Source organism: Eretmochelys imbricata, chromosome 2, assembly GCF_965152235.1.
Source record: "Eretmochelys imbricata isolate rEreImb1 chromosome 2, rEreImb1.hap1, whole genome shotgun sequence".
NCBI lineage: Eukaryota > Metazoa > Chordata > Testudines > Cheloniidae > Eretmochelys > Eretmochelys imbricata.
This window is the reverse complement of record NC_135573.1, coordinates 255,874,831-255,902,565: the sequence shown is the minus strand read 5'-3', so window position 1 is coordinate 255,902,565 and position 27,735 is coordinate 255,874,831. Positions and strand designations below refer to the sequence as shown.

At 41.7% G+C, this 27,735-nt stretch overlaps 1 protein-coding gene across 3 annotated transcripts in view; it reads left to right on the top strand.

Moving 5' to 3' along the window:
• Positions 1-8,444: 8,444 nt before the first annotated feature.
• Positions 8,445-27,735, top strand: part of LOC144260769 (sodium channel protein type 5 subunit alpha-like) — a 263,536-nt gene continuing 244,245 nt past the window's right edge. For all 3 annotated transcript variants that reach the window (XM_077809502.1, XM_077809501.1, XM_077809503.1), the window contains exons 1-2: positions 8,445-8,711; positions 12,265-12,383. In XM_077809502.1, coding sequence (XP_077665628.1) covers positions 8,445-8,711; positions 12,265-12,383 — 386 coding nt within the window. The remainder of the gene's footprint in view (positions 8,712-12,264; positions 12,384-27,735) is intronic.

Genomic DNA, 27,735 nt, shown 5'->3' with positions numbered 1-27,735 from the left:
CCCTTAGCACACACACCAAAGAAGAGTTAAGAATTTCAGGTTGCTGCTTGTGTTGTATTTATTCTAAAAATAAACACAGGCCTTCAGCTTCCTTTGCCTTTGGGATCTTTCATGAGGACTAATGTAAAATAAAAAAACACGAGTGACATACTTTCTGACATATATGGTAATCTTAAAGGTTTTTATATATTTTAAAAGCATTCCTTGCTGTCTGTCTTTAGTCATAATAGACTACATCCTCTGTCATTGTAATTGGTGTAGCTCCATTTAAATGAGCAGAGCTATGCTGAGTTACACCAGATGGTGATCTAGCCGATGATAATCCATGTTAGGAAAACTCACTAAGTAAATAATCTTTTGTGGACTTGACTAAATTATGCTTTTTGGAAAACCCCAACAAAAAACAGTCATCAGCTTTTACAGAAATAATGAGTGCATTCTGTGAAATTTCAAGGACTGCTTTATTCTGTTCACCTCTCGTGTTCTCATGTGTTATACCCTCTAAACATACACCTCGGTAGCAACATAGAAATTATTCAGTATATGGAGAATCTCCCATAACATCTTCAGACTGAGGAACTTGAAGCACTTTAACAATGTGAATGAACTAAGCTGCAAAATGCATCTTGTGGATTGCGATTAAACTTTTTGAAAGAACCTAAGTCACTTAAGAGCCTAGGTCCCATTGTTTATTCCGTGGGACTTAAGCTCCTAAATGATTTAAGTGCTTTTGAAAACATTATCTTACTGGACCCTCTCAAACTCCTGGCAATAGAACCTTTGTATCACCCCATCCCGTACCATTTTGCGTTCTTCATAAACAGGAGAATAGAGCGTGTGCACGCACATATGAGTTTCTGTACCTATGCCAGTAACCCTAAATTGGATATGTTCATCATTCACTCTGCATGTCCCTATCCCAGTATTCCCACGTTTTGCGCCACTGGAGACAGCAGTCCACTCTAGGAGCCAAAGGAAAATGCCAAAGAGATCATATCAAATGGGGTGGGGGGGAATGCAAATGTGATGGGCAGCATCAAATAATTTAAAAGAAACCCATCTTTGATTTTTGTCATGGGGCTAGTGCAGACAACAATGCCTACACTTCGACCTAATATCTCTTACACAAAAAATACAACTTTGGAATATTGGGCTCAGTTTGTTTTTGTTTAACTTTTACATCTAATATAATTCAAATGGAAATGTTATTTCTTGTTAAGGGCCAGATTCTGTCACCCTAGTTCATGTTGAGTACTACCTTATTCTGTGAGGAGTCCCATTGAAATCAATGCGAGTAATTGAGGACTTAAGGTACTGTTCAACATGAGCAAGGCTGGCCAACGCTGGCCATTAGCCTTTGAACACTGTTGCTTTCTTTCGACTGACAATAGATACTTACTTGGCTCAGCCTAGCATAGCATCTGCACTCCTGAGAATCTATAATATATTTATCTTAACAACCTACCTGTGTGGTAGGGAAGTGCTATTATCCCCATTTTACAGATGGGGAAATGAGGCACAGAGAGAGAGTGACCTCCCCAAGCTCACAGAAGGAATCTGGGGCAGAGCAGAGAACTGAACCCAGGTTCCTTAGCTCCAGATTAGCACTGGTGTCACCAGGTTATTCTGCCTCTCGTTTAGGGCTAGATTGCGTCACAGAGTCACAGGCTACAATAAAAAACTAGCCCATTGCTGTGCTGCCTGAGGCATATCTAAGGGAAGGAGTCTCTAAGGGAATCTCTAAGGGAAGGGGTATCTCTCTGGCTCCAAGGGGTAGTAATTTGCTGCTAGCCATCACCGCATAGATAGTAGCAGGAGCAAACTCCTGGGCACTCTGGCTGAAGGTCTGGGGAGGAAATGGAGGAACATAAGGGCTGTGGGTCTTATTCCCAATTATCCCCCTGCACAGGTGTGCCGCCCAAGCTATAATCAGGCCTTTAGGGTGAAAGTCACCAATGTGTAGTGTTGTATTAATTTAGATGGAATACAGGGGCCCAAAAGGTCAAAGGTGTGAACATAACTCAGTCCCTGTCCAACATTAAATCGTGTTAAACAAGGTTCAGGGTTTGTTATACAGAGACATCAGCCTGCTGACAGAACAAGGAGCAATGGTCTCAAGTTGCAGTGTGGGGCATCTAGGTTGGATATTAGGAAACACTATTTCACTAGGAGGGTGGTGAAGCACTGGAATGGGTTACCTAGGGAGGTGGTGGAATCCCTTTCCTTAGCGGTTTTTAAGGCCCAGCTTGACAAAGCACTGGCTGGGATGATTTAGTAGGTGTTGGTCCTGCTTTGAGCTGGGGGTTGGACTAGATGACCTCCTGAGGTCTCTTCCAACCCTAATCTTCTATGCTTCCATGATTAGTACCATGGCAAATGCACCATTAAAAATCCTTTTAACCTTTTATTAAAGATACAGGAAAGAAGGAAAACAGAGTATTTGAAAAGTAAGGCATTAAATAAGGCTTTTGTTTTAACAACATCCCTTGTTCTCTTTCGTTTTAGCTAGGGAGAGTTTTTAGAAGGAAAACACCCCTCTTGTCTGACTGTCTTTTAGATGGTATTAAAGATGATAAAGATGGGGGAAAAAGTGAAGAATTAATAGAGATGTGTTGCTGCTGTTAAAGTCTGATCTTGTTTCTTAGAAGACAAAACAAATGCACACACAAAGGTGGGAGAGAAAAGAACAGTAAAAATAGAAATGCAGCTTCTGTCTCGGGCACTGAGTTTCACTTGCAGCCTTACCGCTGGAGAAACACAGGCACCGCACAGTCTCCCAAAAATTGGCAAACTTGTACCAGCGCTGGGCTGCTTATGGTATTGCTTTTAACTGCATCTTTCTGGTCACAGGCTTACAGCACTGTTGCAAAATATCCAGTCTTGGCTGGCTAAGACAGACTCTTATTAGACAGAAGGAAAAAGGACAGGGATAGCAAAGAGAAGAAATAAGGTGGGGAAAGAAAAGGACACATGGAGGGGAGAAAGGGAAGAATAGACTAAGTCTCACATCCCAGGTGGTATTTGGAATTTAGCTGGTGCCAGTGGAAGTGGTGGTGTGATCTGGGTCCCTCTCTCTGGCATGGTCAAGATATCTCTCAGGATTAGGACAGAGAAGCTCTGGCATCCCAGGAGATGGTGGGGGTGGCAGCCATGATGGTGAAGGTCTTTCCAGTTGCCAATTTTGATCACAAGTCTTTAAGGCTCTCTTTAAGGCTCCCAAAAGGGAGTGATGGGAGGAAGAGTCCATCCCTTCATATTTTGTCCGCCACTTGATTGATTTGATTTTCTGGTCCTCTACTCTTCTTGCTTACCAGTCATAATTTTAACACAGTCCTTGAATTGTATCAGAAGGTCTTTTTGTTTGTACTAATTCAGTATTTCTGTCTTGCTTTTGCACCTTTCCCCATCAACGTTTGTTCTGGATTGCATGACATTCCATGAAATTTCACTCACTTCTCAAGTTGAGCTCACAGTTAGGGTAAATTTGTAGACCCATTTATCCCAGCACTAGAGAGCCAGCACTAGCCTATGCACCACATAAGCCCTATTTTGAGAACTTGAGTGTGTCTTAAATGGTGCATGGATCTTGTGAACAGGGGTGACTTTACCTTTAAGAATAAAAACTGAAAGACTTCTTCAGGGTGGAGAAAAGTAGAAGGATTACAGTTACTGGGGGAGTACTGATTTTATCAAATACAATAATTTTTAATGTTGACAACATTTTATTGATTGTTTCCATTCACTACTATGACATAGGAACCAGTTATGTTGGTACTTTGATATCTGATCAACCCTGTTTACGTAACCAATCCATTTTTATCAGCACAGGCTGGTGTTGCCAGGGTTTAAGTAGGATTAAGGAGAGAAATGTTCATTCCATGCATAATGATTCTACAGAAACACAGTGTGTTGGACAGGTCTTTGAAGCTTCACGCTTCAAAAAAGTGCCTGAGAGGAGTGGAAATATACAGACTCTGTTGTGAAAAATGTGAGTCACAACAGCCATTATCACATTAAAAAAACCTGCATTTCAGTTCTTTGATTCAGTCATTGATGATTTTCCTTTTTAAGTTGTGTGCTTTCATACTATATTTAGAAACATCTGTTCTGACCCAGGCTATTTGTAGAAATGTTTGTAATTCATAGATTGGAAGAAATTAGACATGATAAAGACCCGTTAAATCATTTGGGCCATTTCCTTAATATGTCTGAGTTTGAAGAATAACTATGTTAAATATATACTTTGAAACGTAGCAGGTTTGATAAGTGTAGTGTAAGAATGAAAAACATTTTAAAGCTTTTTCCATCACGAAAATGATGGTAAATAGAAATCTTGATAAGAGATTATAGAAGGAGTAGCAGTAACTGCTATAATTAAGATTGCATAACCATTTCCATTCTAACACATTAATTTTGGTCACTTAGAACTTTCTGAAACTTCAATCTTTTGGATTGAAATATTCAAGGCTTGATCTATGTTTGCAGGTTTGTTGTTTTTTTTTTTTAAAGAAAGTTTGAGCAAAAATGGTTCAGCCATTTTTGAGCATAAAGAGAATGTAGAATGCCCTTTCCCATTCCCTTACTCACTAGGAGTTGCAGATGTCAGTAAGGTATGAAAATAGCCCTCATTAGGGAGAAGTGTCTTAGAGTTTTCTGGTGAAAATTAATTTTGATGTGACAGTAACCCACACACCTCCTGCATGTGGTGTTCTGTCCCTCCTAGTGGCACTGAGACCACTTAGAGAGAGAGATTAATGAGTTTGCTCTACAGCTTTAGCTAATAGCCAGTTGGCTTTTAGCTCATGCAGTAGAGGCTCATACACTAAGATCCAGAAGCCCCAAGTTCAGTCCCGCCAGCCAACCACTGGGATCTGTTGGCATTACAAGTGAGGGCTTGTCCAGGATTTCAACTGGGAAGTCTCTGAAGCTTGAGACATGCTTCCTCAGCTAGGGGAAGTATGTAACCCACACACATCCTGGGTGTGGTGTTCTGTCCCATCTAGTGGCACTGAGATCACTTAGAGAGAGAGAGAGATTAATGAGTTTGCTCTGCAGCCTTAGCTAACAGCCAGTTGGCTTTTAGCTCATGCAGTAGAGGCTCATGCTCTAAGCTCCAGAGGTCCCAGGTTCAATCCCACCTGCTGATGACCAGGGTCCGTCGGCGTTACATGACCACCTTATGACCCATTGAAAGTTGCACGATACGCTTACACAGTAAACGATCCACCAACTCATGCTACATTTGTAAAGTGTACAGCTAAGGAAGGCTGCACTACACATACATATGCAGCTAGCTCAGCTCTGTCTGCAAAATGCAGTCAAGGTGTATAAAAGCTGATGCAGGGTCAGCAGGAAGCCTTGCCTCATCACTGCATGTCTTGAAAGTGTGCATGGGCTGAGCAAAGGATCTCCTTTACAGCTCTGGGGATCACAGGGGTAGTATATAATCATTTCCCTTCTCCTCTGAGCACAAGTTTGGTTTCATGTTAGAATCGGGCCACTGGGCCTGATTCTCCAATGCATTGCGCCAGGAGCTTGATTCTCCTCTCACACCAATCTTGTGCTAGTGTAACTTCAACATAGTTGCTCCTATCTTCATCGAAGAAGAATTAAGCTTCTTGTGTAGTAATTTTCGTCTGTGCAACCTGAGTGTAAAAGCTATTACCTGTGTACATGAGTGGGGAATGCTGATTTGGTGGCATTCTACAGTTACTTTTGCACATCTGTGCATGTGCAAGTCAAGAGAATCCGGCCCACTTAGACTAAATGCTAAATTTGCCCCTCTTAGTTCCTGGCTCCACAAGCCCATGATTTTCAGATGTTTAATTGCGATTGCAGATGGCATTTGGAGGTTTCCCCAATGAAAATGCTAGGCAGGAAATGGATGGTCAGAATTTGCTGCCTGACTGTATTGTGTCACGTTTCATGGTTCTCTGCATTGCTTCTCAGAATCTTTTCATCTACTCTGGTGATAAACCAAGCCAAAGAAAAGAACATTCTATACTGTATCTCTTGGTTGGTTGGTTTGTTTGATTATGTTTTGTCTCAGTAACGGCACTGCAGTTCCCTCACCTGATGGGCTCCGAGATGCCTACTTCTGACATAGTTAGTTCAGGGAACGATTGCTCTTCTCTCTGTTGTGCATAGATGCTTGAGATCCATTTGGATACTGGTACACAAAAACATGTTTACAGAATCACCCTGTTCCAGCAAACTCCTGACCTAAGAAACCACCCCGAAATAGTTCCCAAATGTACTGGCTATAGTGCTCCACCTGTATTAGGAGACCACCACTGTTAACCAACCATTTTTTGTCATTCCCTTCAGTGGTCACATAAGACATGTTTCACAGTATAAGGACAACAAGAGGATTAGCTGGCCCATGTCTCTGGTGTTATTTATGGGACTGAAAATGCCATTTGTTTGCAGTTGTGGTGTTGAGTCAGAGAACAATGAGAGTGTAAGAAAACTCATTTCTGGTTTGCTGAAAGGCTTTTGTAACTTCCTGTTTTTTCATGACAATGGCGATATAAGGAGGGGAGCAAGTTGGGGAATTTAAGGGAAGATGTAACTGAAGAAGAGTGTACAGATTATCTGAACTCAAGTCAGTATACTAATTAATCTGAACCCTAGCTGTTCAGATCGGCAGCAATGTGAAGTATGATATACAGGATAATGCAAGTCATTCCCCTATGATATGTCATGATCAATGACAATCTAATGAATTCATCTTGAAATAAAGTCAGAACAGGAAAAACAATAGCTATTTCAAAGACTACTTTCCTCAAATAAATTGAGTCAATAAATATGCTCTTTGTCATACAGGATCCAGTTAAGGGTTTGTTTGCTAACAAAAAATGCTGTCATCACAGAGCTTAATAGAAGCAGACTATCAGGACGTATCCGGTACAAGTAAACAAATAATATTGGAAAGCAGAGAAAAATAATAGGTAGCTAAACAAAACAGGTGTCCAGCATAAGCAGGCCAAAGCAATAGTGTACCACACCTCAAAACCTGAGTTGATTTTGTTTGTCACTGAGTTAGATTTTAATTTAGTAAGTATGGTCTTGCTGCTGTGGGTTAAAAAGCCTCTTCATTTCTCATGTAATATGTGTTTTATTGATACATATTAGAGAATGAAGATTACTCTTGCTGGCAAAACATTTCTCAGCCCACCCTCGTGTAGGGGACCAGCTCAAGGCCTCTGTGCCGTTTAAGTCCCACAGAAGACTTCAAAATAAGGCTTCAATGGGACTTAAACAGTGCATAGATATTGTGCAGGCTCTTGACATAGGGATGAATTCACCCCAGATTTTTTAGTAATAATGTATTTTTACATTAATTTTAACAGCTATCAGTGTGTCCTTTAGGGAAGATCTGTAAGTCCATTATTCCTCTGGTATGGTTTTGCATTTTATTCCTGTAAATTAATATAGATGCAAGAATTACCAGTTCCAGTCACCTATTTTCCATTCTGGCAGGAGTTGGGAATGTTGATGAGGAAGCATACTCAGGCCAAGATGTTTAATCTTGGGTGCCAAAAGTTAGACTTTTAAATCAATCTGTATTTAGATAACTAAATAGTAGTGGGCTGATTTTGAGAGGTGCTGAATTGGAAGTGTTGATTGCTCAGCATGTGTGAAAATCAGACCACTTTTATTAAGGTGTCCAAATATGCATTTAGGCGACTAACTTTATGCCTAACTGAACATTTGTTCCTCCACTTTTCTAGGGTAGGTTTCAGAGTAACAGCCGTGTTAGTCTGTATTCGCAAAAAGAAAAGGAGTACTTGTGGCACCTTAGAGACTAACCAATTTATTTGAGCATGAGCTTTCGTGAGCTACAGCTCACTTCATCTGTAGCTCGCGAAAGCTCATGCTCAAATAAATTGGTTAGTCTCTAAGGTGCCACAAGTACTCCTTTACATCCCACTACCCTAGAAAAAAGAAAAGCAGGAGAAAACTTGTAGCTGTTCAGGGCACTGATATGAATGTGGAAGATGCCTCTTCCTGACCCTTCAAGAAAATAAGTGATGTAAGAAAATATTACAGACACTTACGGTGGAGATTTTCAAATGTCCTTAAGTGACTCAAGTTTCTAAATCCCAATGACTTTCAATGAGACTTAAGTGCTAAGTACATAAAGCACTTTTGAAAGTGGGATTTAGGTGCTTTTCAAAAGTCTACCCTCAATCTATAAAAGCTATTCAGATTTGATCACTCAGACAACTCCTCATTTGAATTATTTTTTCAATTAGTTTTATTTTCCCTTGTGTTTTATTGGCCACATACAATTGGGCAAAAGGTTACCTGATCGTTGCTAACTCATGCATTGTTCTGTTTGCTGGCTTGCCAATTCTCTAGTCACTTACCTTGATCCCTTTTGTTTTAGCTGTTTCCCCTACTTGGAGTAACGACCAGTACAGAAGAAGCAGGATGAAAAGATGGCCGACTTCTTGTTACCACCAGGTTCTAATAGCTTCCACCGGTTCACACCTGAATCCTTGGCTGCTATTGAGAAGCGAATTGCAGAGAAACTTGCAAGGAATGCCAAGCAGGAATACAGAGATCAGCCAGATGATGAAGAAAAGCCTCAGCCACAGTTTGACTTACAAGCTTGCAAAAAGTTGCCTGATATCTATGGGACTCTTCCTCCAGAGCTCATTGGGGAACCACTGGAGGATCTTGACCCTTACTACAGTGACCACAAGGTTAGAGCCTTCAGAAGCATGTGTTGTTTTACATTTGCTTTCTAAGATGGGAGATATTTTATGCGGGGACTCTGGTTTTGTCTTTCCTCGCTCAGTAAAAATGGTTTCTTCTGGTTTAAGGATTGGAGAGCTAATGAGGGCAGAACTTCCTCCGGAGAACTAAACAGAGAGGCATAGTGGAATAAAAGCTTAGCTCAAGTAACATTGCGTATGAATATACAGTGTTATGTGAGAAGAGAACATTAAATGAGTTAAATGAAATTGTGGGTTCCATCTACTGTACCTTCCTCTCTTTGCATGAAATTCATGCCAGGACCAAGGTCCTGTGCATTATTAAGCCTAACTTAAGCCCTTCTTGTTAAGGGTTTATGTGGTTCCTTGGGCCTTTTGCTGGCCTTCTGCACAGGAGGGACTATCACCTACATAGCGTAAGAGGTATATATGCAAACCATTCTTGAAAAGTGAAATTCATTTTTCTGCAGAGGGACAGCAAAAGCCCAGGCACCATTTCAGCCTCATTTAAAGTGTCAAAATAGGACTTATGGTGGGATTTAACTGGTGCAGTGTGCTGGCCCTCTGCACCAGGGTGGATTTCATCCTGGAGTGAATATCACCTGGTGAGAATCGTGTGGGCTGGACCAGAGCTACTACAGTACAAGCAGCTCCCTCAAAAGGCTGTTGACTGCATGACTGCGTAACTTGCTTTCCTGTATTTCAAACATGTTATAACATGGATGAGAAAATAACACCCACAAACGAGCATTCTGAGAACTTTCAATTTTTTGATGTATTCCTCTAGACTCTATGTTTCTCCCATAAACCTGTACATGAAATTACTATATGTTTCCTTGATGTAATCACTGGCATTTTTGTTCCTACGTTGTACAAACTTAAATAGAAAAAGTAACAAAAGTTAAATAGACACAGAAGTAGATTATTTACTTGAGATGCCTGGAATCAGTCTATAATAATCTGTGGCTATTTAAATACAGCGTGCCCAGGCAGAAGCAACAGGACATTGCTGTAGTATTTTAGTCTTGAAAGCCAGATTCTTGATGGGTAAGTTCCAAAATTGCTTAAAGCTCACATTTGAACTGCCCTGATCTTGCTGCCTCCACATGCAGGTCAGTCTCTCTGTGCGCAGTTAGGGCATTTATTGGCTGCCTAGCTGTTTTCAGTCCCCTGCTCTGCTGGCAGCATGAAGGAAGAGCAGCGTAAGAGGTTCCGCACTAATTTTCTGCCGTCTGAGGATCCCTTCTGCTTGGGGTGACCTTGGGGTGAACCTTTTAGTCCGATCCTCATTGGCTATGGGGTCAGACAGTGCTGGCAGTGGGGTGCTCATTCTATGTGAGAATTTGGCCAGGAATGAAACAAGGAATTAGTGGAGGGTATTATGCATGAACAGGCTCCTGTATGCAGATGACATACCAATTAGTGCATCCTCAAATGGAAGATCTAGAAGAAATATTAAACCAGTGGTATGACTAGCTAAAATGGCATCTGATGAAAATGAGCATGACTAAGATTGAGGTCATGTGGGCAGTGGAGATGCCACAGGGAAACTAGATATAGAGATTAATGGAGTCAGACTAAACCAGTTCAAGTTCAAACTTGACCAGTTCAAACTTGACCAGTTCAAGTACTTCTGTGCATGGGAAGATGGCAAGTTTGGTCAGATATAGTTCAGATTGGAGAGCACTGGAAGAGTTTGAATGTGATACAATTGAGATTGGGGAGTGCTGGAAGAGCATAGAATAACATCACAGGCGTTGTGAATGACAAGCATATGCCACTGAGACTAAAATCCCAACTGTACAGAACAGTGGTGCACCCCACAATGCTGTATAGTGCAGAAGCATGGGTGACAAAAGAGATGGTAACTTTGATGCTTAGAGGTGTTTGAGATGAGATGTCTTTGCCCATTAGAGGAGTTTCACAAAGACAGAATTCGAAATGCAAGTATTAGGATGGAAATCAAAGTTGTGATGTGGCTGACAAAATCCAAGAAATGCAACTCTATGGATTTGGACACATGCGGAGGATGAATGAAGACCTGGTGAAAATAGCATGGGAAGAGAGGATGATAGGAAAGAAACTCAGAGGAAAGGTGAGGAAGCAATGGATGGGCTGTATCAAAGAAGATGGAAAGCAGGAAGTCCTTAGTGCTAATGATGACTTGATCCCAGCTGATGAGATAAGAGGAAGAAGATAATTATTATGCAAGAGCATATCCATCCTAGTTCAGACAGATCAATTTGTCTTTGTCATAACCATACAGCTAAGGGTAGCCTAGAATTCCTCCTTACCTGTAAGGGGTTAAGAAGCTCAAATTGGGACCTGACCCAAAGGGCCAATGGGGAAAGAAGATACTTTCAAATCTTGGTGGGGGGAGAGGGGAAGGCTTTATTGGTGTGTTCTCTGGGGAAAGCAGAGAAGCATCAGGTCAAAAAACTCCTTCTCCTATAAACCATCCTGTACAAGTCTCTGATATTACAAAAAGAGTAAGTAAATAAGGCAAGGCGCATTAGATTAACTTTTGTTTTCAACTTGTGAATTTTCCCTTTGCTAGAGGGAGGTTTATCCAAGTTTTTTGTAACTTTAAGGTTTTGCCTAGAGGGGAATCCTCTGTGTTTTGAATCTGATTACCCTGTAAAGTATTTTCCATCCTGATTTTACAGAGATGATTCTTTTACCTTTTCTTTAATTAAAATTCTTCTTTTAAGAACCTGACTGATTTTTCATTGTTCTTAAGATCCAAGGGTTTGGGTCTGTGTTCACCTGTACCAATTGGTGAGGATATTATTCTCAAGCCTTCCTCAGGAAAGGGGGTGTAGGGCTTGGGGGAATATTTTGGGGGAATAGGACTCCAAGTGGTCCTTTCCCTGGTTCTTTGTCTAAATCACTTGGTGGTGGCAGCATACTGTTCAAGGACAAGATGGAATTTGTGCCTTGGGAAAGTTTTTAACCTAAGCTGGTAAAAATAAGCTTGGGGGTCTTTCATGCGGGACCCCACATCTGTACCCCAGAGTTCAGAGTGGGGAAGGAACCATGACAGTCTTCATTAAGACAACACCCTGAACTATCCTGGAGCTTGTGAGTTTGTTGGGTTGATGTGGCTCTCGAGAGCAGGCCATGCTATAGGATGGGATTCTCATGGCCTGGTCCTGCAAGGTGCTGAGCATCCTAACTCGCCATAACAAGGTCATCAGTTACCACACACTTCAGAATAAATGCAGTGTCTCAAACACCATCGTGGGTGACACAGGGTTTCAGAGGAATCTGCATAGGACAGGAAGGAATTTTCAGCTCAGAGGGAGGTGAAGAGGGAAGTTTGGGGCATTTTTCCTGAGGTGTGCAAAGACTCTGCATTTGGAAAGGTCTTTTGGGGAACTGTTCATTGCGTGAATGGAAATTCGCAACTGGAAGGATCTGGGAAGGGAATTAAGGGCACTGAGATGGGAGGGAATCTGCAGTTGGGAACTGAGTGAGAGGGCCCTGATGTATAAATGCAAACACTAAATGTTCTCATTTAATTTTCCATTTTGTTTTTCAGACATTTATAGTACTGAACAAAGGGAAGACAATCTTTCGATTTAGTGCCACTCCTGCCTTGTATATACTTAGTCCTTTCCATCCAGTCAGAAGAGCAGCAATTAAAATTTTGGTACATTCATATCCTTTCAGGTGACTTCCCACCTTCTGATGTTATCTGATACAAGCGGATGTGGGTATGAAATTATTTGGTTTTATCAAGCTGTTTGACAGCTGCATATTTGATTTCATTTACTACAGACATAACTAGAAATGTGTTAGATTTTTCCTAAATAAGATGCGTAAAATGGCTTTTATGGGAAATACAGAGCTAAACCCTACTTGTCTTACTCATGCAAACAGCCCCATTGACTTAGATGAGACTGCTTGTGTGAATGAAGTTGAGCAAGGTTTGGCCCAGAGTTAGTAAGAGAGGGCACCTTTGGGAGTCAGTGCAGGAGATTTGCTGTGATACATCAGGGGAAGCTAACCAGGATAAATTCCATCTGTCCCCATCCCCAGTCAGAAGCAAACTTCACACATGTGATAATTCTCTGCTGGGATGCATGCATACCTCCTTCAGCACTGTTCCATCCTCATGGGCTGTCCTTGTGGTTGAGTGAATACAAAACTGTGTGGGGCTAACACTACTGCTGGCACTAGACATCCCACAGTAGGTGACGAGAAGGCAGGATCATTGTCTCCTCCCCAAATCTATATTGGCCAGCAAATCGTGGAAAGAAAGGCACAATGCACTTTCAGAAGGAAAGCTGGGTGCTGTTGCTGGGGATGGTGTGATTGCACCCTTACATGTCCCAGTGCAGAGTAATCCTTAAAAGGTACGAGCCTGCTCTCAGATCCAAAAGGTCTTTAGGTCCTTCCCCATAACCTCCTACTCATTTCACTGATGACAGGATACGGAATTTAAAACCTCACCCACACAGTGATTCAGAATTCGTAGAATGCAACTTAAATGAGGTGAGCTGCTGTAGCCCTGAGGAAGGAGACAAGCATACATCTGAATTCTTGCAAGTTAAATAATCTAAACAAAGAAAATTGTTCTGCAGTGTTAATGCTGAACAATTTACCAAGGGTCATGTTGGATTCTCCATCACTGACAATTTTTAAATTAAGATTGGATGTTTTTTTTAAAAGATCTGCTCTGGGAATTATTTGGGGCAAGTTCTATGGCTTGTGTTATACAGGAAGTCAGACTAGATGATCACAATGTTCCCTTCTGGTCTTGGAATCTATGAAAATGATTATTTAAAAAATTAAACACTTACACTCAATAGTCCAAGACCTGGCTTGTTAAAAATGTACATCACGGGCCAGATCTTCAGATGGTGTAAATTAGTGTAGCTCAGTTAAAGTCAAGGGTCTATTCCCATCTGAGGCCCTGGCCCAATATCTGTCTATGTAACTGAACAAATACACTATTATGTCTTATCAAAAAACAACAATGTAATGCTTGAGTATTCATTTATGACAATAGTTACAAAAATATTTTATCTGACACTTTAAAAGTTAAAGATCTGGATAGTATAATATTTTAAAAGTATGGGCCCAGATCCTTTTCTCATTTAAGTCCATGAGAGTTTTTTCCATAAACATCATTAGCGATAGCACTTGGATCCAAAGTTTGAAGCTTTCTGAGACACAAATGGGATATTTAATCTTTGAGTGAAATTCGCCCTTGTGCAGAGAGCCAGCACAAAGTCTCAGAGTAGTAGCCGTGTTAGTCTGTATTTGAAAAAAGAAAAGGAGTACTTGTGGCACTTAGAGACGAACAAATTTATTTGAGCATAAGCTTTCGTGAGCTACAGCTCACTTCATCGGATGCATTCAGCGGAAAATACAGTGGGGAGATTTATATACTGAGAGAACATGAAACAATGGGTGTTACCATACACACTGTAACCAGAGTGATCACTTAAGGTGAGCTATTACCCGCAGGAGAGCCGGGGTGGGGGAACCTTTTGTAGTGATAATCAAGATGAGCCATTTCCAGCAGTTGACAAGAACATCTGAGGAACAGTGGGAGGTGGGGGTGGGGGATAAACATGGGGAAATAGTTTTACTTTGTGTAATGACCCATCCACTCCCAGGCTCTATTCAAGCCTAAGTTAATTGTATCCAGTTTGCAAATTAATTCCAATTCAGCAGTCTCTCATTGGAGTCTGTTTCTGAAGTTTTTTTGTTGAAGTATTGCCACTTTTAGGTCTGTAATCGAGTGACCAGAGAGATTGAAGTGTTCTCCAACTGGTTTTTGAATGTTATAATTCTTGACGTCTGATTTGTGTCCATTTATTCTTTTACGTAGAGACTGTCCAGTTTGACCAATGTACATGGCAGAGGGGCATTGCTGGCACATGATGGCATACATCACATTGGTAGATGTGCAGGTGAACGAGCCTCTGATGGTGTGGCTGATGTGATTAGGCCCTGTGATGGTGTCCCCGGTGAATAGATATGTGGACAGAGTTGGCAATGGGCTTTGTTGCAAGGATAGGTTCCTGGGTTAGTGGTTCCGTTGTGTGGTGTGTGGTTGCTGGTGAGTATTTGCTTCAGGTTTGGGGGCTGTCTGTAAGCAAGGACTGGCCTGTCTCCCAAGATCTGTGAGATGATGGGTCGTCCTTCAGGATAGGTTGTAGATCCTTGAAGATGCGTTGGAGAGGTTTCATTTGGGGGCTGAAGGTGATGGCTAGTGGCGTTCTGTTATTTTCTTTGTTGGGCCTGTCCTGTAGTAGGTGATTTCTGGGTACTCTTCTGGCTCTGTCAATCTGTTTCTTCACTTCAGCAGGTGGGTATTGTAGTTGTAAGAATGTTTGATAGAGATCTTGTAGGTGTTTGTCTCTGTCTGAGGGGTTGGAGCAAATGCGGTTGTATCATAGAGCTTGGCTGTAGACAATGGATCGTGTGGTGTGGTCTGGATGAAAACTGGAGGCATGTAGGTAGGAATAGCAGTCAGTAGGTTTCCGGTATAGGGTGGTGTTTCTGTGACCATCACTTATTAGCACCGTAGTGTCCAGGAAGTGGATCTCTTGTGTGGACTGGTCCAGGCTGAGGTTGATGGTGGGATGGAAATTGTTGAAATCATGGTGGAATTCCTCAAGGGCTTCTTTTCCATGGGTCCAGATGATGAAGATGTCATCAGTGTAGCGCAAGTAGAGTAGGGGCATTAGAGGACGAGAGCTGAGGAAGTGTTGTTCTAAGTCAGCCATAAAAATGTTGGCATACTGTGGGGCTATGCAGATACCCATAGCAGTGCCGCTGATTTGAAGGTATACATTGTCTCCAAATGTGAAATAGTTATGGGTGAGGACAAAGTCACCACAGAACTGTGTCATGTTCGTGGGGGTGGAGGGGCAGAAGGAGAGGCCCCGAGATAGGACAGATTCTTCTGCTGGGCTAAGAGTATAGTTGGATAGATTAACAATATTGCTGGGTGGGTTAAGGGAACCACTGTTGTGGCCCCTTGTGGCATGTAGAAGTTTAGATAGTTTAGTGTCCTTTTTCTTTTGTAGAGAAGCGAAGTGTGTGTTGTAAATGGCTTGTCTAGTTTTTGTAAAGTCCAGCCACGAGGAAGTTTGTGTGGAAGGTTGGTTTTTTAAGAGAATATCCAGTTTTGAGAGCTCATTCTTAATCTTTCCCTGTTTGCTGTAGAGGATGTTGATCAGGTGGTTCCTCAGTTTCTTTGAGAGCGTGTGGCACAAGCTGTCAGCATCGTCTGTGTGGTATGTAGATTGTAATGGATTTTTTACCTTCAGTCCTTTTGGTATGATATCCATCTGTTTGCATTTGGAAAGGAAGATGATGTCTGTCTGTATCTGCTCGAGTTTTTTCATGAAGTTGATAGATTTCCACTCCATACGGCTAAATTCAGTGCCTTGCATAATGACAGGTTTCAGAGTAGCAGCCATGTTAGTCTGTATTTGCAAAAAGAAAAGGAGTACTTGTGGCACCTTAGAGATGAACAAATTTATTTGAGTATAAGCTTTCGTGAACTACAGCTCACTTCTTCGGATGCATTCAGTGGAAAATACAGATCTTGGGAAACAGGCCAGTCCTTGCTTACAGACAGCCCCCAAACCTGAAGCAAATACTCACCAGCAACCACACACCACACAACAGAACCACTAACCCAGGAACCTATCCTTGCAACAAAGCCCGTTGCCAACTCTGTCCACATATCTATTCACCGGGAACACCATCACAGGGCCTAATCACATCAGCCACACCATCAGAGGCTCGTTCACCTGCACATCTACCAATGTGATGTATGCCATCATGTGCCAGCAATGCCCCTCTGCCATGTTCATTGGTCAAACTGGACAGTCTCTACGTAAAAGAATAAATGGACACAAATCAGACGTCAAGAATTATAACATTCAAAAACCAGTTGGAGAACACTTCAATCTCTCTGGTCACTCGATTACAGACCTAAAAGTGGCAATACTTCAACAAAAAAACTTCAGAAACAGACTCCAATGAGAGACTGCTGAATTGGAATTAATTTGCAAACTGGATACAATTAACTTAGGCTTGAATAGAGCCTGGGAATGGATGGGTCATTACACAAAGTAAAACTATTTCCCCATGTTTATCCCCCCACCCCACCCCACACTGTTCCTCAGACGTTCTTGTCAACTGCTGGAAATGGCCCACTTTGATTATCACTACAAAAGGTTTTTTTACCCCCCTCTCGCCTGCTGGTAATAGCTCACCTTAAGTGATCACTCTGGTTACAGTGTGTATGGTAACACTCATTGTTTCATGTTCTCTCAGTATATAAATCTCCCCACTGTATTTTCCGCTGAATGCATCCGATGAAGTGAGCTGAAGCTCACGAAAGCTTATGCTCAAATAAATTTGTTCGTCTCTAAGGTGCCACAAGTACTCCTTTTCTTTTAGCACAAAGTCTGTGCACCACATAGGTCTCACTTAAGCCCTCAGGCAGTGTATAGGCCTTGTGCTGGCATGGTTAGCCCAGGTGAAATTCACCGAGACAAACATAATTCATTTCAGTCAGTTTGAAAGTAAATGGGAGTGGATGACATGCACACCTCACTATCCACTTGAACTGGATCCTCTACTCAATTCCACCATAACTTCATTTGTATTCCAAATAACACAACTCCCACTCTTCAGTCATTTCTGATCATGTTTCCTGTGTCTTATGAAGAAGAGACCTTGAAGGAGACATGGTTCTTTCTTTTGTCCAAATGGCTCTGATTGTGCCATGTGGTGGATCAGGAGAGTCATGTGACTGTGTGTACATCATGGGAAACATAGTTCAGCCTGGGAGTTTGGCCCATAAGAGACACTGGGGACATGAGCCACTCAAACAACAACTCCCATGAGGCACACCTATGTGGTAAAAGATTACTCTATTTTGTTTATATGAACATCTATTATCAGTACCACTGCCTTCTTTTTGCTTTATCAGCTTCTCCCAAGGTCTCACAAAGGTTCCAGTATTGATAGCCACACTGAGAACTCAGAGAATCCACACATAGCTAAAATGACTAGATGATATTTTAGTATGAGCCCATTCCGTAGGAGCAGTGACCATAGCGACAAAAGAGTAATAATAGGCATTAAGGAGATATCACAGAATTATTGATTTATTATCAAATTCAGCAAATTCCCTTTAAATGGATACACCATCCAGTGGAAGAAATAGTTCATGCTCTTAAGTCTATGTTGCTCTCAGAGAAAATATCTGTGAAGGTTCAGATAACAATAGTTCAACTTAAAAATGAACAGATAATACCATCCAAGACATTTCCAAGGTTACTAAGAACCTTGGGGTTGTGCAGAGACATTTCATTATGACTCAAGATTCACCTGAGAACAGTTCAACACTTGCTGCTGGAAGCTGGGGCACAGCTCTGTTCACCGTTACATTAGTGCGACTTCACTGAAGTCAGTCAAGATCAATGGAATTGCACTGGTCTGAGAGAAGAATTTGGTAACTACAATCTGTTAACAGAAAGAATAAATGCACAACTCTCAGTTATAGGTCTGGGTGCCCATTCTGCACTCACACACAACCATGCAACCCCAAGTGAAACCAGTAGAGATTGTGTATGTATTGCAGAGGGCAGAAATATGTCCCCGGTCAGAAGCTGCCTGAAGTGGTGGTGACTCAAATGATGATAATGCAGGTAGAGCCAGTCTCAGTACCTTCAAGAGTCAAAGCAGTGAGAGCTTGGGGTGTGCACTTCAGAGACATGTTAGAACAAGAAATATGGTCAGATCAGGAGCATAATTTTTTGGGAGTGAAATGCCATAAAGCTAACAACATTTTAGTTCCAGAAACACTTCAGTTACACCTTACTAACAGCTGTCTCATATAGCAACAAGCAGAAGGAGGGAAGGAAGAGATCGAGTCTCACTAGGATGGTAGTAGAGTTCCTACATTAGGCAGCACATCGTTTTCAGTCGATAAACACTATTTACATCAAGAGAACTCTAAATACAAAGGGCAACTGGATAAACAGGAAGTCAATATTCCACGCTGAATGGAGCCTCAATTGGCAAGTACTCAAGCAGATAATATCACAGACATGAACTCAGGAACTGGATCTATTGCCTTGCATGAACATATTAAGCTGTCTTTTTTCCTGAAGAGTGTTAGCAAATGGGTGCACTGTCACAAAAGTGTCTGAAGCAACTTGTTTAGTAGATACCATCTCTCCATTTCCAATTATTGAACATATAGTGCAAGTGGAAGAGAATGGCACAGGAGGCAGAAGAAAGAATCCTCTTCCAAACAGGATGAGGAGCCCAAGGTTCTTGGATGAAACAGATTTATCTACAGCTCCTCCTCTGGGATTTCCATAGAGAGAGGACCTAATTTTTCAGGGACCTATACAGCCTTGCTAGTCCAATTTATCTTTGACAATCTGGCTATTTAGAAAGATGTTCTACTAGGAAAAAAATGCATAGGATTTGATAACACTTTGTTAATTGAAGTAATTTGCATTATTACTGTGTTTTAGGCATGTTTTTTTTAATCTTCTTATCCATTTAATGCGTTCAGATTCAAATCCATTATTTGATGCGGCCATATTCTTGAGAACATCAGGCTTATGTACATTCTCAAAAGGCAGGAATATATTTCAAATGCCATTTGGAGGAAGAGGTTGTCTTTGGGGTGAGGTGGGCCTACTCCAGGGGTCTTTCTTCCCATATCAGGATTAGTCTGCAAGGAGATGGATATGTCTTCTTCTCTTCCTCCTTCTATAAGAGTGGTGTTTGTGAGGAAGGACCCGCTTCCACTTCCAATCTTTTGGCACTGAGGCTAGATCATACCTTGAAGGGAGACAAGTCTGGCCACACTCCTAAATGGGGGACACCAAAGTCACCTCTAATGTGTGTTGGAGAGATATAGGGCCATTTATGCTTTTATATGATGTATCAGTTCCCATCTCCTATCATGATAGAAGATATTGTGGCAGTGCATTTTGTCCCATTAGGACAGGCAAGAGAGGCGCACATAAATGGAACACCTGATCACTTTTCTTGCTGGTACCAGCTTTCTCCCAGATTGTACCAGCCTCCTGTCACTACTCTTGTTGGAAGTCAGTAGTGTTAGAGATTATTGCCCTCTGGAGTAGACTGTTTCCACTGTCACAAGCTCAAGACTGAATCTTGTTAGTCCTCATCCATGTGCAGCTGTATTTTTATGAGGAAATTCTGCATTAAGGCAGGGGGACAGGAAACATGTCTCTGGCAGATATATAAGGCCATTTGAATCTGTTCAGCAATTTGGAATGTTATAATAGGTCCCAAGAGAAGACGGATTCGTGGGAAGAGGATAGTTCAAAGGGGCACAATAAATTCAGTTCTCTAAAAACACCATGCACCTGTATTCTTATTTTGGGGTTCTAGCTTGCTAGTATGATACCAGTGGAACTCTCATGGATCATAGGACTTTGACCCTGGAGGGAAGTGGTAATGGGTTAGAACACAAGCCACATCCCCTAGCGTCCATAGTGCACCATCCCTCGGTGGGTATAAATTCCAGTATTGCAGATAACTTCGTGATTGCTGTAGCTTCTGGTCACTCTAGCTCCTCAGATCTACTGTATCCTTTTCAATACTTACCCCTTCCTTTCAGTTCAGTGAGTTGCTTGAATTGTTAGGCCCTTGCCATGGCATGTGTGTTGATGGTTCTGGCACTTGGTCTAGGGAATCTCATCACTTCGGCACTCAGCTGCAATGGCCTTGGTTCCCATTCTTGGTGATTGGTGCCTTCCTTTGATAGTTTCTCCAGGTGATTTCAAATCGATATATTCAGAGAGAGAGATTGGTTTGAGTTTTGGGTTCTGCCCATGACAGTAAAAGGGTGGGGAAGGTGAGAAGTGAAGTTTGAGTTCAGATCCAAAGCTCAAGGACTGAGAAGATTGGCCTGGCGTTTTTGTTTGGGGCAATCAGTAGTTCTAACTTGCCAAAGAATAGTGGGGACTAGTGCAAAATGGCAGTCCAACAAAATTTGGATTAATAATAAAAAAAAGTTCTTAGACGCTCTAATTTGTATGCCTAAAGCTTAGGTATCTGTTCTTCATCCATGTTTAAGGCACTTAAATAAAAACAGCCTAGTCTTCAAAGATGCTGAGCACTTGACTTCAGTGCAAGTTGATCATGCTTAGTGCTTTTGAAGATTAGGCTGCTTTCCTTAAGGAGCCAAAATATGGATATAGATGCCTAACTTTATGCATCCAAGTTTGAAAAAGTTGGTGTAAATTCCATAAGGTGGTGAACTGTTTTAGCTCATTCCATCAGAGTCTCTAATCCCTGTGATGTGCACACCAGTAGGCTATCAAGTACCTTAAACAGATCGCTCTACTATATTGTGCATGTCTCTTTCTAGATATTTCTGTTGGTGTTTCTTGGGAGAGACCAGGACAGGTGAAATATGAGTCAACCAGACAATTTTTCAAACTTGGAGATCTTTCCGAGTATTACACCCTGGGATCTTTCACTGGGGACAAGCACTTCTCAACACTTTTTGTGATTCTGAAAGTGTAAAAACATCTTCTGGAATGAGTAAATTCTAGGAGTCAGAGTAAATAGCAATTGTCGGGCTAGCAGATGGATACTTAACAACAGATGGTGTCACTGATCTGAATAGGCCTGATCTTTTCTAATTCTCAAAACTAAGCAGGTTTGGGCCTGGTTAGTAACTGATGGTTAACTGCATGGGAGGATACCTTGTGTTCTAGGGTTGTTGCTTCTTTATATTAGCAATGTCTCTTTCTAAAACATTCTTTGTTTATTAAAGGATATGGAGGAAATTGGGCAGAACTATATTTAGAGCTGGAATGTGGATTGAGAATTCTTGACTATTTAACACTGAAATCATAGAAATGTAGGGTTGGAAGGGACCTTGAGAGGTCATCAAATCTAGCCCCTTACACTGAGGCAGACCCAGTAAACCTAGACCATTCCTACCAGCTGTCTGTCTAACCTGTTCTTAAAAACTTCCAATGACGGGAACGCCTTTGGAAGCCTGTTCCACTTAACTACCATTATAGCTGGAAAGTTTTCCCTAATATCTAAACTAAATCTCACTTGCCGCAAATTGAGCCCATTACTACTTGTTGTACCTTTAGTGGACATGGAGAAGTACTGATCTCTGTCCTCTTTATAGCAGCCCTTAACATATTTGAAAACTTATCAGGTGCCCCCTGGGTGGTCTTTTCTCAAGACCAAACATGCCCAGATTTTTAATCTTTCCTCATAGGTCAGGTTTTTTAAACCTTTTTTTTTTTTTTTTTTTGCTTTTCTCTGGACTCCCTCCAGTTTATCCGCATCTTTCCTAAAGTGTGACACCCAGAAATGGACACAGTACTCCAGCTGAGACCTCATCAGTGCTGAGTAGAACAGGACAGTTACCTCCCATGTCTTACGTATAATAATTCTGTTAACGCACCCCAGTTTTGCAGCTTTTTCACAACAGCATCATATTGATGGTTCTTATTCAATCTGTGATCTACTAAAACCCCAGATTGTTTTCAGCAGTGCTACCACCTAGGTCCTAACCAATTTTGCAGTTGTGCATTTGATTTTTCCTTCCTACTTGCAAAGCACTACACTTACCTTCGCTAAATTTCCTCTTTTTGATTTCAGACCAATTCTCCAATTTGTCAGTGTTTGTTCTGAATTTTAATCCTGTCCTCCAAACTGCTTGCAACCCCTCCCAGGTTGTTGTCATCTGCAAATTTTCAGTGTTAGTATTGTGAATAATTTATGAAGACATGGTCATCTTAACTGTTTTCCTGGGGAATGTATCTTTACTTCAAGCACCAGCCAAGAATAAGTCTGACTAAGGGGCTGGTTCTGCATGAACATATACTTGGCTTCTGTTTTATGTACCTTCACACAAGCTAATTTTAAGGGACTTGAGTGGAAGCCAGCAAACTTCTGTTGAATTTGGCCTTTTGATATAAAGAGTTGTGTCCTACTGTCTGTTTTAGTGAGTGTTTGTCTGTGATATGCCTTTGACCCAGTGGAAGCAGGATCAGCCCGTAAGACCAGGTTTTCAAGAGAGTTCAGCACCCAGCAGCTCCAATTTGGGCACCTGAATGGAGTGGCCAGATTTTCAGATGTGCTGAGCATGCAGCTCAAACCTCAGTGGAAGCTGCTGAATGCTGAGTACTTTTGAAATTCTTGCCACTTCAGTCTGGAACTGAAGTGGAAGTAGAGCTCTTTTGAAAACCTGGCCTCAGTTGCGAGGGCTGAACACACTTGAAACTCTGGCCTTATTACAGTGCCTAGGTCACGTATAGATTGATCCTCAAGTTAAAATAAAAACTGGTATAAAATCAAATATTTTAACAATATTTTATATATGAATATTTATTTTTTTAATGAATAGGACAAAAATCTCACTGTCAATAAAGTGAAATGCCACCTAAGCACCTCCCTTGTCCAGGTGGAATTTCTCAGTTTGTAGGTTGTACTGGCCTTCAAGCTGCTTTGTGCTGCTAAAGTGGGGCCCTGAATGTGATGACCCCCCCTCAAGTGGTTAAATTATTTTCATTGATCCCAAGAGCATTGCACTATGTAACATTTTAAAGCAGAAGCTAATCCAAGACCCTTATGAACAGCCCTGCTTTTGCCTTTCCCTACAAACCCTCCTCCTCCTACACAATTCAGTTATTACTTGCTTGTTTGTGTAACTACCTATGCACAAAAATCTCCAATATTCCGTGAGAGGTTTTTTTCAATCTTGTCTTTGATAATGTCCATAGTAACTCCTTTCCCTTGTGTGGCATTGGAAAAAGGAAATTCTTAATGGATGTTCTCACATACGTCAGCTTTGGTTATCATAGATTAAAGAAGTAACTTTAAAGGAGAAAGTTAATGTTGAAATAGCCTGTGTCCAGTAAATCTGAGGAGATGTTATGGTGGTTGTTGTATGGGCCATCTAAGAAAGACTCCTATGTAAGTTTGGGGGAAAACAGTGATTTGCCAGGGTGAACTGTGAGGAAAGCCAGAAAAACTCAGCCGCGGACCAAGACATGGACAAGTGTTATCTGTTTTGGTTGTAGAGAAGTGGGCCATATATAAAGGCATTGTCCTCAGAGGAAATGTGCTTACTGCAGGAAGAGATGCAGGGACCTGAGTAAGCAGTGGAAGAAAGGAGTGTAGAATGATATGAATGCACATGACGGTCTGAATACCCACGAGGCAGGTGAACCAGGGGTGGTGCTGATGACAAAGAAGGAACAGCCATTCAAGAGAGCTGCACGGAAAAGGCAAGAGAGATTAGGGTGGAAAAATTACAGAGGCTGATATTAGCCATATAGAGGTGGGCATAAACACAGAGATTACTGTGAATATGGATGCCGTGGTTAGGGAAGTGCCTGATACAGATGATCAGTTACCCCTTGACAGCCAGAGGATATGCTAGTGACTATGGCTACCCATGGGGACCAGGATTTGAAAGCGACGAGGAAACCAGGGAAACCAGGTGACCTGAGACAAACTCTACAGGCAGCCGTTAGAGAGCAGAAGTCATTGGTGGAGGCTTTTCTAGAGACAGGGAGAAAAAAAACAAGGCCTGTGAGAAGGGCTGTAATGCAACAATGAATGGAGAGGATGTTAGAAACCTGCTTCTCCTGACTGAGAAACATAGAGGAGACCTGGATGCTGCAGAAGAGGCCAGACAGCAAGCTGTGGAAGAAAAGGAGCAATTGCTCATGGAAACTGACCACCTGAAGGGAAAGCTGGAAAGAATATGGGGTGGTCTCGGGCATAGGTGGTAACCCTTGCCATGGGACAGAGCAAGGTTTTAGAAGGAGATAGGGGATGTATGACATAGGCTGGCTGGCTCTATATGCAAGCTAGGCTCAGCCTTGCCTGTGACCTAGCAACCCACAGATAATTAGTAATCACACCTGAGCGTGGTAGGGTGAGTTAATTTAAATAATTGACCCCAGCAGCAGAGAATCAGGAAGGACTGGGAACACCAACTGGGAGAGGGACCAGAGAGCGGGCAGGCTGCTGTGGAAGGCTCTGAGAAAGGGTCTGTAAAGAGACCCACAGGGATTAGTTTAGGCTCCTGTGGGATAGGGCCTACCAACAGCAGGGAAATTCCTAAGGGAAGATGCCAGAGTCCCTGGGAAAGGGAGGTAGTGAGGGAATCAAGTGGAAAGGAAGCAAGATAAGAGAAGCTCTGCAGGGGTCGGGATAAGGAGCCAAGAAGTAGAGGACTTCAGTAGGGCCTGTGAGGGGCAGAAGAAGTGTTAGGGTATTTGGGGCTTTTGGGGCTTTTCCCTTCTGCATTTGAGTCAGGTGGTTTTCTGCTCCACACTGATGGGGTGCCAGCAACATGATCAATAACAGCGCGGAGAGAGAGGCTCCCTGCTCCAAATTCTGGGGCCCAGCCACACCCTGGCCTGGAGCATCAAGAAGCAGCACTTACAGGGAAAGTCCAGTTTTGTCCATCTAGCCCTGGGATGGTATAGGCACCGTCATTCTTTGGGGGTAATGCAGGCACAGTCTGGTTACATGTAGGAGCTGTGAGGGGATGGAGCATGCTAAGTCACTCTGTGGGGACTGTGCATGTGCAGTCTGGTCAGCACCTGGGGCAGTGAGAGGATTGAGCGGACTCACAGGGGACAGAATCTGTGGAGAGTTTAGCTGCTAATATCCAAGTCTGTACTGAGCATGTTTGAAGTGTGATTTTTTTTTTTCAAAGCCTTATAACTTGGTCAAATTTGGACAGATTTTCACTGGGATGGAAAAAGGCACATCCTTGACAGAAAGACACCTACAATGAAACGCTACAGCTCAAATGGTTAAAATTTGGCACAGCTGTAAGCAACTGCAAACAGGCTTTTACAATGGCAACCTTAATAATAGGCTATCAGCCCCATCTTTTCATACATCATAATGTTTAAGGCCAGAAGGGACCATTAAATCATCTAGTCTGACCTCCTGTATCTCCCAGGCAATCACATTTCCCCCAGTTACCCTATATTGAATCCAGTACCTTGTGTTTGACTAAAGCATATTTTCCAGAAGCGCATCCAATCTTCATTTTGAAGACATTACGAGATGAATCCATTACATCTCTTGGTAGTTTGTTCCAATGCTTTATCATCCTCACTGTTAAAAATTTCTGCCTAATTTCTACTTTGAATTGGTCTGGCTTCAGCATCGGTTCTTGTTATGCCTTTTTCTGATTGATTAAAGAGCACTTTTCTGTAACAGACCTTCACCGGTATCCCTTCTGGGCTTTCCAAGTTAGCTCATTGATGCAGGTGCATTCAAGATCCTACTCTTATGAGCTATCAGTAACTCTAAAACAGGGAATGGTGTCTTTAATATATAGTAGCAACCCCTCACCCTCAATTTTTACCCATTGTATCCTTCTTTAACAGGTTATAACCAGTGATTTTGACATTCCAATAACCTCAGCTGGTTTACATAATGCCAATTATATAGCTCCTCTTGCTCTTTACTCAGACTCCTAGTAGTAGTACATAAACAACTAAAAAATGTCTTCTTTTCATGTTCATCATCACATTGGTTCAATTTGTTTGTGACATACTGAGTTTCAGTTTGTACCAGAGTTGCTGCTTTAGCACCTTCCCCTGTGGTGTTAATTTAATGCCCTCTTGACTGCTCCAGGTAGTCTCAAACCAACTAGATTAGCCCTCCTCCCCCTACCTCTAATAAAGGCATCCCTAGAATGTTGATTGATTCAGTTTCTTACTCAATATGACTACATGAGTATATAACGCTACATGGATATACGAGATACTTTGGGGATGAAACAGGGTGATTGCAAATCTTTCCTTGTTTAGGCTTAAACTGAAGATTTTGCTTGTTTGAAAAAGCCTTAAAATCGCTTGCTCTCCATTTTTTTTCATAGAATTTTCACTGTAGTTGAAAAATAATCCACAATTTTCTAGGTGAAGGTCATTTTTTTTGTACCTGAAAATATTTAATAACCTAATCAAGTTACTTGATAAAGAGACACAACCATTACACTCCAATCTAAGCCTGATTTAAGAAAATGAGGCTGGCTCCCAGATACCCTCTTTCAGTTGCTCATCAAGAGTCATAGGCCCCTGCAGTGGAAAACGTGTTTGGGTGAGTATTCCCTTTGAGTTCAATTACTGGTTTCTAAGTTTGCACACGGGAATACATGGAGCGGTTACTACCTATTTGATCTTGCTGTTGCGTATGCAGTAGTTCAGAAAACATTCCATTCTGTATTCAACAGAGATTGTTTTTCCACAAAAGGATGATTTTCATGTGGCTTAGATACAAACATTTCAGACATACCCTCAGAACTCATGTGAGATTGCTATTCTAATATAAAATGATCACAGAACTATGATGAGGGGGAAGTGAAAATGTGTTTATCTTTTCAAAATTAACAAAGAAAATTTTCATTCAGATTATCTTTTCTCTCTCTTACATGTATCCCAGGATATCAACAAAATGCCAGGTCATTTTCCTATGCCTTCTGTGCTTCCCACTTACAGATAATATCAGTAAAATGTGAACCTTTATTAACAAATGAGAATCCCATTACACTTGGTAATTTTCACAGCACGCAGCTTTTATTTTAAAGAAAGTGATTCAGGAAACCCAATTTTCAAACTTGGGAATTCAATTTAGGATGTCCAGTTCCATATTTGGGGTCTCAAATTGGCATCTAGGTGAGTAGAATGCATATTGGAGAGTCTGAATGTTGCTCTTAATTTCCCAAATAGAATATTTGGTGCCCTAACTGAGGCAACAGTGTTTGTAAATTGGGCCTGTACATGTGCAAAATTACAGTACTGCAATGCAGCTACTAGCCTTTAATACCCTTCCACACCCAGGGCATGACTCAAAGCCCATTGGAGTGAATGAAAAGATGTGATCTAGAGCTTGCCCCATTGCCAAGCATGTTCAGATGACCCAATACTAAAAGAGCAGGAAGGCAGCTTTGAGGGAGGGTATCAAGAGCCTGAAGATG